Source organism: Nerophis ophidion, linkage group LG08, assembly GCF_033978795.1.
Source record: "Nerophis ophidion isolate RoL-2023_Sa linkage group LG08, RoL_Noph_v1.0, whole genome shotgun sequence".
Lineage (NCBI taxonomy): Eukaryota > Metazoa > Chordata > Actinopteri > Syngnathiformes > Syngnathidae > Nerophis > Nerophis ophidion.
Genome location: NC_084618.1, coordinates 1,946,013 through 1,957,770, shown reverse-complemented (window position 1 = coordinate 1,957,770; position 11,758 = coordinate 1,946,013). Strand labels below are relative to the sequence as shown.

The 11,758-nt window shown below is 37.1% G+C and overlaps 1 protein-coding gene across 1 annotated transcript in view; it reads left to right on the top strand.

Moving 5' to 3' along the window:
- The first annotated feature begins 6,264 nt into the window (after nt 1–6,264).
- The window catches only part of timp2a (TIMP metallopeptidase inhibitor 2a), a 52,256-nt gene continuing 46,762 nt past the window's right edge, over nt 6,265–11,758 (top strand). The window contains exon 1 of the mRNA XM_061907454.1: nt 6,265–6,653. Within this exon, the coding sequence (XP_061763438.1) occupies nt 6,524–6,653 (130 nt within the window). The 5' untranslated portion in view covers nt 6,265–6,523. The remainder of the gene's footprint in view (nt 6,654–11,758) is intronic.

The following is an 11,758-nucleotide window of genomic DNA, read 5'->3' as shown; positions in this document are numbered from 1 at the left end:
CTAAGAACATCCAGCAATTCTGAGAGACAAAACTCAAATAGAATTTGAAAATCCAAGAAAATATTTTAAAGGCTTGGTCTTCACTTGTTGAAATAAATTCATTTATTTTTTGACTTTGCTTCTTATAACTTTCAGGAAGACAATTTTAGAGAAAAAATACAACCTTTAAAATGATTTTAGGGTTTTTAAACACATATATCTTTTTACCTTTTAAATTCCTTCCTCTTCCGTCCTGACAATTTAAATCAATGTTCAAGTATTTTTATTATTATTCCTATTGTAAAGAATAATAAATACATTTGAATTTAAGTCTTCATTTTAGCTTCTGTTTTTTTGATGAAGAATATTTGTGAAATATTTCTTCAAATATTAAAATTCCCCAAAAATATTCTGGCAAATCTAGAAAATCTGTGGAATAAAATTTAAATCTTATTTCAAAGTCTTTTGAATTTCTTTTAAAATTTTTGTTCTAGAAAATCTAGAAGAAATAATGATTTGTCTTTGTTAGAAATATAGCTTGGTCCAATTGTTATTTATTATAAAAAAGTGCAGATTGGATTTTAACCTATTTAAAACATGTTGTCAAAATTCTAAAATTAATCTTAATCAGGAAAAATGACTAATGATGTTCCATTAATTATTTTTTTAATTTTTTCCAAAAGATTCCAATTAGCTAGTTTTTCTCTTCATTTTGTTTCGGTTGAATTTAGAATTTTAAAGAGTTGAAATTGAAGATAACCTATGTTTCAAAATGTAATTTTCATTTTTTTTCGTGCTTTGTCATCTTTTAAACCGTTCAATTTTTTTTCTTCATCATTTATTCTCTACAAAAAACCTTCCGTAAAAGGAAAAAAATGTACGACGAAATGACAGACAGAAATACCCATTTTTTTAATATGTATTTATAGATTTATTTATTACAGGTAAAATAAGCGAATTGGCTATTTCTGGCAATTTATTGAAGTGTGTATCAAACTGGTAGCCCTTGGCATGAATCAGTAGCCAAGAAGTAGCTCTTGCTTTCAAAAAGGTTGCTGACCCCTGCATTAAAATAATGACTCAATTGCAATACAAAGCAACAGCCAGAAGAGGGCGCCTAACAAAAGTTGAATGAGTAAACAGGTTCCAGAATGAGTCAAAACAGGAAGTAGCGAAAGTTCTGTAATAGCTGTCGTAATAAAGTGTCCTCATTATAGATTTTTGGATTTCAAAAGTGTGTTCCTGCTTCTATTGTGTCATTTCCACGAAGACTTGTTGCTAAACTTTTGTCTACTTGGAAAATGTCATCGTCCAATTAGCAGATCCACAATAATATATTGTTTTCTTTTATTCTGAAATAAAAATGATGACAAAAAAACTTCCCTACATTCTAAAAAATGTCAATCCAAGACAAATTTAAAATGTACTGGATAATTATTGTGCCTTTATTTTTTTTGTTTTTTTATCGGAAAATATTTTTGATGCCCACGTTTTGATAAAGACATCAAAGATTTTGTTTATTTTTATTTTCTCGTTGCTGCCGTTTTAAATGACAGCATGTGAAGTTTTGTCTTTTAAATAAAAGCAGATAAAAGTAGCAGTCTCAATGTAAAGAACTGTAGTATTTATATTTACAAATATGATTTATTATATTACAAATATGTATAAAAGGATTTATAGTATATTTGTTTTATGATTTTTTAATTTTCATGATTTTGATTTTAATTATCTTAATTTTTATGAAGATTTTATAGTTCGCCAACTTGTGATTTTCTGCAAATCACTTTGAATTGCCTTGTGCTCGAAAACATGCTTTGCCTTGCTTATTTAAAGGCCGACTGAAATGAGATGTTCTTATTTAAACGGGGATAGCAGCTCCATTCTATGTGTCATACTTCATCATTTCACCATATTTTTGCTGAAAGGATTTAGTAGAGAACATCCACCATAAAGTTTGCAACTTTTAGTCGCTAATAAAAAAGCCTTGCCTGTACCGGAAGTAGCAGACGATGACATCACAAGTGTGAGGGCTCCTCACATCTTCACATTGTTTTTAATGGGAGCCTCCAACAAAAAGAGCTATTCGGAGCGAGAAAAGGACAATTTCCCCATTAATTTGAGCGAAGATGAAAGATTCGTGTTTGAGGATATTGATAGCGATGGACTAGAAAAATAAAAAAAACGCGATTGCATTGGGACGGATTCAGATGTTTTTAGACACATTTACTAGGATAATTCTGGGAAATCCTTTATCTTTCTATTGTGTTGCTAGTGTTTTAGTGAGTTTAATAGTACCTGATAGTCGGAGGGGTGTGTCCATGGGTGTCTTGACGCCAGTGTCTCAGGGGAGTCGACGGCAGCTATGGATTAGAAGGATTAGATAATACTTAGAGAGTTCCTTCAGGAAAATTACAATTTTCAGCACAATCCCATTCAAGATGGCACAAGCTCAGAGGCGACTTTTTAACCACAATTTTCTCACCGAAACCTGCTAGTTGACATTTGGTCTGGATCCATGTTGGCTTGACTGCGCTGTGATCCATAGTAAATTTTCACCTCCGAGAATTTCAAACAAGGAATCACCGTGTGTTTGTGTGGCTAAAGGCTAAAGCTTCCCACCTACATCTTTCTTCTTTGACGTCTCCATTATTAATTGAACAAATTGCAAAAGATTCAGCAACACAGATCTCCAAAATACTGCGTAATTATGCGATTAAAGCAGATGACTTTTAGCTGTGTGTGTGTGCAGCGCTCATACTTCCTAAAAACGCGTGACGTCCTGCGTACATGTCATATTTCCGCGACGTTTTCAACAAGAAACTCTCGGGAAATTTAAAACTGCAATTTAGTAAAGTAAAGCGGCCGTATTGTCATGTGTTGCAATGTTAATATTTCATCATTGATATATAAACTATCAGACTGCGTGGTCGCTAGTAGTGGCTTTCAGTAGGACTTTAATTTTGGATTTGGATTTATTTTTTTAAGCAATGACACTTAAAAACAAATCACACTATAATTGGGGATCCAAAAGCGTCCGACATATTAAAATGTTAAAAAATAAATAATACTTTTTTTTTTTTTTTGTGGTTTACTTTTAGCACAATAATCTCAGATCTATTCGTCAATTTTAAGTTTTATTGTAGTTCACGTTTTTTGCTTGTATGATTAAGGCCTGGGGTCGGGAACCTTTTTGGCTGAGAGAGCCATAGAAGCCAAATATTTTTAAAAGTATTTCCGTGAGAGCCATATTATTATTATTTTAAACACTGAACACAACTAAATGTGTGCATTTTTAAGAAAGACCAACATTTTTAGAGTACAATAAGTCTCTTATTCTTTGTAATAACATTGTTATTCTGAGGCTAACCAAAAGTAAATAAAATACTTCTTAACACTAATCCGACTTCTTGAACAGGTGCGGTAGAAACCGGATGGATGGATGAAAATGCATGAGAATGTTTTATATTTTGAATGTTATTTTTGACACTGTGATTACCAGCAGAATTATTCATTACTTGTCGTGTTAAGCAATGTCAGCTAAGATTTACCTGAGAGCCAGGTGCAGTCATCAAAAGAGCCACATCTGGCTCTAGAGCCATAGGTTCCCTACCCCTGTTCTAGGCCCTTCTTTAAAAAAAAAAATAAAGCTCAGTTTTTTATATGGCAAAACACAAAATATGCAACATTTTCCCCAAACAATATTTCAAAGTGGAATATTTAAAGTGATGTAATCGGAGCTTTGAATAGGTCAATAATTCATACTGACATTGATTTTGATTCATTATTATTTTTTAAAGAAAGAAACAGCCTGCATGTCAGCTTGTGTTATTAGATTAAACATTGCAACATTTTCTTGTTACATTTCATCTTTTTTGCTCTTTTATAACACTTTTTATGTTTTTAATTTTTTTCAATTGTATTCTTATAATGTGCCGTTAAAAAATAACCCGCGGGCCGCACTTTGGACACCCCTGGTGCAGGGGCGTCGCCAGACAGATTTCACTGGGGCACGTGCCGCATGTTGATCTGCAGTGCCCCAGTAAAAACTTCACCAATAAAAAAAAACGGTTAAGTCTACATAACATAGACAACAGCACACATACTACTTAGTATGGTAATTGATTGCTACTGTATTCACTCCACGAAACAATGAGCACATGGCTAATTAATATGGTAATTTATTCACGTGTGGATCCAGACTTCGGTTGAGAGAGAGAGGATGAGAATCACTGTGTGAGGTAGGTAATGTTAGCCAACAACAATTTCTCAATGACATTATTTTGATTTTGATTTGACTCAAAGTGTAACTCCTAGATGGATTTAAGAAAGTTATTGTCCCGCAGCAGAGAAGAAGCAGCAGGAATGAGAGATGTAAGTGAAGTCCTCGCTAGCTGGGCAACATCATTGTCTTAAGTTGATGCTAAGTTAGCTAACATTATTCCTTGTATGAAGACAAACATATTCATTAAGTTGATGCTAAGTTAGCTAAGATTATTCCTTGTATCAAGACAAACATATTCATTAAGTTGATGCTAAGTTAGCTAACATTATTCCTTGTATCAAGACAAACATATTCATTTGCTGTACGAGCTGTCGGGGGAATTTCCAATGAAGATGAAACATCATGTTGGTTATTGTCTGCTGCTTCTGCATCAATGATGATTTGGAGTCAGCATGTGTGAGTTGAGTGCTTCTCAAATGTTTTATCTTCAGGAAGAAAAACATTTTTCCATATCATCAAGTCGTGAGCCAAATTTTTAAATCAAGTTTATTTGACAGAAAAATAGCACAGTAGACTTGTTTTGTTAATCGCTGTGACTTTGACTAAAATAATCTGGTTTTGTTTCCAGAAAAAATAGTAACATTTCTGTATTTGCTTTCAGAAAGATGGCTGAAAATATCGGGTTTTGTTGCCCCATTTAGATTTTATTTAAATATATTTCCATGTCTGTCCTGAGTCCTCCTCCAACTTGTTAGTCACTTTGCCTTTTGCTAAAATACTCACTAATAGTCACTAGAAAAACGGCTAAAAATATCTGGTTTTGTTGCCACAATTTGATTTTTTTCTCTCCCTAAACTTTTTTTTCTTCATGCACACATGTGACTGAAAATGACACACAATCCACTTTTATGTGAGGAGCCAGCAGTTGGGAACCACTGGTCAACTGTATAACAGTTACTGTAATATTTGCATGTCTGTCCAGAGTGATTGACCACTTTGCAAAAATGGAAAGGAGACGTTACAGTTTACTTCTCAGAAAATGATTCCCTGAACACACAACAGTTGTTCATTTATTCTACTACTGTGGCTTTATTGTTTTGTGTATATTTTACAGTTTTGTGTATCTGAAATAGGATTAGCCACATTGCCAGAAATGGAAATTAAATAATATAAAAGAACCCAGAGATGTAGGGCTGCTTTATTCTTTGTTTTACTTTTGTAGATGTTAAATTTGCAGATGATTACTGCAATAAATATTTCAAAAAGATTCATTGCTCTTCCTTTTTGCTTTTACCAGTAGCAGTTTAGAAGTCTGGAGTAAAAAAGTGCACAAGTAGGTCAAATGCATGAGTTAATTTCAGGTGGTTCATCAAAGATCCATACAACATCATCTGATATGATTTCAGAGTTTAAAGCAGTGGTCCCCAACCTTTTTGTATCCACGGACCGGTCAACGCTTAATAATTTGTACCGTGGCCCAGGGGGGGCGTGTCCTTTGTTTTTCTTTTTCTTCTTTGTCATGAAAAAGGGAGTTTTTTGTTGTTGGTGCACTATTTGTAAGTGTAAATTGTGTTTTTTATGTTGATTTATCCATCCATCCATCCATTTCCTACCGCTTTCTCCCTTACAGGGTCGCGGGGGGCGCTGGCGCCTATCCCAGCTACAATTGGTCGGAATATGTTGATTTAATAAAAAAAAATAAAAAAAATGAATACATTTTTTTTTTTTAAATAAAAAATTCTTCTGCGGCCCGGTGGTTGGGGACCACTGGTTGAAAGCACTATTTAAGTATTTTTTATGATAAATAAGTGCTAAAAATGTTTTTGCTTGTGCGCTTTACACGCTCACATGAATCATTTGTGCCCCAGTACAGTATTAGTTCTAGTGACGCCCCTGCCCTGGTGTAAACAATAAAAGTAGAAAGAATAAGAATGTGGTTATTTGGCGCTATTTTGCATAAATCGTCGCCATTTAGTAAAATGAGGCTTTTAGACCCTTTCCGCTTTCCGTCGCCCAAAGGGGGCGTGGCCTGAGGTCAGCCGCTTATAAAAGGCCGCAGGAGCTGCGACGACGACAACAGTCCAGCAAGACTCCGCAGCAGCAGACACACAAACAAACAGCCAGCCAGCATCGTCACTCTCCTCTCCGTCAGTCTTCCAGCAAAAGTCGTGCGTCTCGTCCACCGCGTCGTTGAGGTCCGGCGGAAAAAGAACAATTGAAAGGAAAAACGAATAACAAGCCGGAGACGCGAGGCAGCTTCCGGTCGTCGGGGCATCCATCGCAGCCAAGAGGGCGGACAAGAAGAAGCCGAGGTCTGCCACAATGTTGCTGAGCGTCAACGGCGTCCTGTGCTCCCTGGCGCTGCTGCTCGTCTGGCGGGCAGAGGAGCTGGCGGAGGCGTGCAGCTGCGCTCCGGTGCACCCTCAACAGGCGTTCTGCAACGCCGACATAGGTGAGTGCACGGCGGCTTCTTTTGCTGCGACGCCATGCTCGCCTCTGCTCCTGCACAACTTTGCAATGTTGCCTTTAATGCAGAATTAATTCATGACAACTCCATCCAAACACACACGGACAAATTCAACCATGCGGGGGTTGTCTTCATCATTTTCAAAACAAAATACCGTATTTCCTTCATTTGCCGCCTGGGCGCTAATGATCAATTTTAAACCTCTTCTCACTCCCGCGTTTATCAAAGGCATGCGCTAATTATTTTAAAACCTCTTCTCAGTCCTGCGCTTATCAAAGGCATGTGGTAAAAGTAAGCATGCTAGTTAATTTCAAACCTCCTCTCACTGCGGCACCAGAGGTGGGCAGAGTAGCCAGAAATTGTACTCAAGTAAGAGTACTGTTACTTTAGAGATGTATTACTCAAGTAAAAGTAAGGAGTAGTCACCCAAATATTTACTTGAGTAAAAGTAAAATGTTGTGAAAAAACTACTCAAGTACTGAGTAACTGATGAGTAACCTGTTTGTTTAATGATGACGGCAACAAGTAATGCACAAAAACATAAAAATAGCAATGAGCAAATTCAGAGCCAGGAATATCTCTTAAGCAACTAAAACAATATTATATATTAAATAATAATACATTACAATATTTTAAAAATTAAGGCAAATTGAGCCACAATAACTTAACAGCACCATAGGCTCAGTAGGCATTGATTGATTGATTGATACTTTTATTAGTAGATTGCACAGTACAGTACATATTCCCTACAATTGACCATTAAATGGTAACACCCCAATAAGTTTTTCAACGTTAATCAATTACTTAATAAATGACCAAGTCGAGGTGATCTACCTCATATATACATACACACACATATCATATACAGATAATACATTCTTTTATATATACCGTATATAATTTATATTTCTTTATTTTGCCATTTTTGTTGACATGTTAAAGGTGTTTTAATGAATATACATGCATGTTTAACATATATATTCCTATCTTTCATGAAGACAAGAATATAAGTTGGTGTATTACCTGATTCTGATGACTTGCATTGATTGGAATCAGACAGTAAAGTGCTGATGATGTCCACGTTTTCAAATGGAGGAGAAAAAAAAGTTCCTCCTTTCTGTCTAATACCACATGAAAGTGGTTGGTTTTTGGCATCTTATTTGTCCATCTTATTTGTCCAGCTTCAATATTCGTTTTTATACACTTTACAAGAAATACGTTTGCGCTGGCTTTTGGAGACTCTTATTTTGTTAACGCAGGCGCGATGAAGTGGCACTTTTATTGTGAAGACAGGAACTGTGCAATCAGTCTTTAGGGTTTTGACAGGAAGTACAGTTGAAATAAAATGTCTTCTTTCCTTTACACTTTTGATTGATTGATAGATACTTTTATTAGTAGATGTCACAGTACAGTACATATTTTGTACAATTGACCACTAAATGGTAACACCCCAATAAGTTTTTCAACTTGTTTAAGTCGGGTCATGTGACCGCCTGGCTCTGTTTGATTGGTCCAAGGTCACCAGTGACTGCATGTGATTGGTGAAAGGCAGGCATGCTCATTTCCTACTTTGAAGCTCTGTCTGACAAACCAAAACAAACATTAACAGATCGATTTAAAAAAAGTAGCGAGCTGAATGTAGATAAATGTAGCGGAGTAAAAGTAGCGTTTCTTCTCCATAAATATACTCAAGTAAAAGTATGTTGCATAAAAACTCCTCTTAGAAGTACAATTTATCCCAAAAGTTACTCAAGTAGATGTAACGGAGTAAATGTTACTACCCAACTCTGTCCGGCACTTACCAAAGGCATGCAGTAAAAAATTGTGTGATGTAAGCTTGGACCTTAATCCGACTGAATAGCTCTTAATCTTCTTCCCTTTTATCCATCCATCCATTTTCTACCGCTTATTCCCTTTCGGGGTCGCGGGGGGCGCTGGCGCCCATCTCAGCTACAATCGGGCGGAAGGCGGGGTACACCCTGGACAAGTCGCCACCTCATCACAGGGCCAACACAGATAGACAGACAACATTCACACTCACATTCACACACTAGGGACCATTTAGTGTTGCCAATCAACCTATCCCATTTCAAATGACCGGTATTGAAATCAGCCTCCTCCATTTTGAAAATGATGACATCACGAGTGTGACCAGGTTGTAATACTAATAAGCATGCACTAATTATTTTGTGAAGTTAGTTTGACCCGGCAGTAATTCCAGGCAGGCACATACTATACACCCTGCGGCAATTCAAGGAAATGCGCTAAATGTCTTTACAGTTGGTCTTTGACAAAAATAAAGTCTTATAAATGATCTTTGACTAACTTTTTTGGGGGGCATTTTGTTGTTAAACAACATTCATTGGCAGCTTAGTCACAGACCATGCTAATTTACGCTTGTGTCAGACAATTATTTCGATTTGATTAATTTTTTTTTTCATTCTAGTTATTTTCTAATGCTACTTTAATTATTTTAATGAGTGCAATGCACTTATTTCATTATAATTTTCACATTTTAGCTTGATGTTTTGTTGACAACACCCAGCTCGGCCGTACAATCCAGTTCTTGAGCGACAGTCCCTGTTGCACTTTGAGTAGAGACTTTGTCCCGCTCCTGCCGTGCAATGGTGTTTGCAGAATGTTTCCTCCTGCCTCTCTTCTCCTCTGCGAGCTGGCCTCTCCTCAAATCACCCTCTGCAATACTCCGTCCAACCACTAGACGCCAGACATTTCAATTCTCCGCCTGTGTCTCCCAGCTGTCTAGAGGAATATTACACACCTTCAGATCTCTCTTGCATGCGTCCTTGAACCAGAGGAAGGGACGAACAACACGTCTGGAACCAGCAGCTAGTTGTCCATACATTTAGTCCTTAAACAGCATAGTGCTCCTGTTATTAGAGGATCTTTGATAAGCGTTTTTGCAGGTGGCCACAAAAAGCTGCATCATTTAGAGCAGCAGTTCTCAGTTTTTTTTTTCCACCGAGTATCACCTCAGAAAACACTCTGCAAGTATCACCGTGATGACCCACAATAAAATACAGTAGCGTAGTAGGCCCAAGTATTTGGTAAAAACAAGGCTGAGGTTTTATTTAACAAGTATATATTATTTTTGGCCACAGTAACAATGAGTTTGAATATAGAAAAATAAAACACTGTACTTTTCTCAAGTGATTCTTTGGTGTAGCACAGTTTGAGAACCCGTAATTTAGAGCAGAGGTCCCCAACCACCGGGCCGCGGCTCGATTGGTACCGGACCGCAGTAGAATTTATTATTATTTTTTTAAATTAAATCAACATCAAAAAACACAAAATACACTTACAATTAGTGCACCAACCCCAAAAAACTCCCTTTTTTATTTTTTTACATTTAGTCCTTAAACAGCAAAGTGTTCCTGTTATTAGAGGATCTTTGATAAGTGTTTTTGCAGGTGACCACAAAAAGCTGCATCATTTAGAGCAGCGGTTCTCAGTTTTTTTTCCACCAAGTATCACCTCAGAAAACACTCAGCAAGTATCACCATAATGACCAACAATAAAATACAGTAGCACAGTAGGCCTAAGTATTTGTTAAAAACAAGGCTGAGGTTTTATTTAACGAGTATATATTATTTTTGGCCACAGTAACACTGAGTTTGAATATAGAAAAATAAAACACTGTACTTTTCTCAAGTGATTCTTTGGTGTAGCACAGTTTGAGAACCCGTAATTTAGAGCAGTGGTCCCCAACCACCGGGCCGCGGCTCGATTGGTTATAAGAAGCAAAGTAAAAAAATAAATGAATTTATTTCAACAAGTGAAGACCAAGTCTTTAAAATATTTTCTTGGATTTTCAAATTCTATTTGAGTTTTGTCTCTCTCAGAATTGCTGGATGTTCTTAGCACAGCATCTAAAAATTGTAGCTCATCCTCGGCATATTCCTGATCAACAGTTAGCAATTGTGTGATTGTGCCACTGGGGGGCAGTATCATAATCAGTCAATACTTCAGTGCATATTTTAAATCATACAATCTTGTAAGATGTTCCATTTACATTCAAATAAATTGATCCATTTTCAAATCCATTTTTTATTTTTAATTAAATAAAAGTAAATCGTAAACCTGGCTTCAATTTAAGTGCTTTCTTGGGTTCCAGACCACTTCCAGTCTCGCACTCATCACTGCTAACCATGCTTTCTCTCCCTCTCGCTCCTGCTTTAAAGGCCTACTGAAAGCCACTACTAGCGACCACGCAGTCTGATAGTTTATATATCAATGATGAAATATTAACATTGCAACACATGACAATACGGCCGCTTTACTTTACTAAATTGCAATTTTAAATTTCCCGTGGAGTTTCTTGTTGAAAACGTCAGTATGATGACGTGTGTGCGTGACGTCACGGATTGTAGCGGACATTTCGTTCCAGCCCCGATCCCTGCAATAAGTCGTCTGCTTTAATCACATAATTACACAGTATTCTGGACATCTGTGTTGCTGAATCTTTTACAATTTGTTCAATGAATAATGGAGACGTCAAAGAAGAAAGCTGTAGGTGGGAAGCGGTGTATTGCGGCCGCCTTTAGCAACACAAACACAGCCGGTGTTTCATTGTTTACATTCTCGGAGGTGAAGCTTTACTAAGGAACAGAGCGGTCAAGCAAACATGGTTCCCTACCACATGTCAACTGGCAGGTTTCGGTGAGAAAATGGTGGTTATAAGCCTTGCTCTCACCGTGGACATGAGCAGAAGGCTTGCGTTGTTCCTCATGCAGCTGAGGACTCTCTTGCCTCGTCCCACCAGCCGTCCCCGTGGGGAAAGAAGGAAAAAAAAAAAAAAAAATCTCAGCCCGGCCCGACCGGCAGCCTTCGCCTCGTCGAGAAACATGGCTCCACTCGGAGACACTGGCGGTCACCACACCCGTGTCCACAGCCCTCTGACTTTCAGGTTGTACAGGTAAAACCATATAATCTCACTAAAATACTAGTAACACGATAAGCAGATAAGGGATTTTCCAGAATTATCCTAGTAAATGTGTCTAATATCTGAATCGCTCCCACTGCCCTCTTTGTTTTTTCCCTAGTCCTTCACTCTCACTTTCCTCATCCACAAA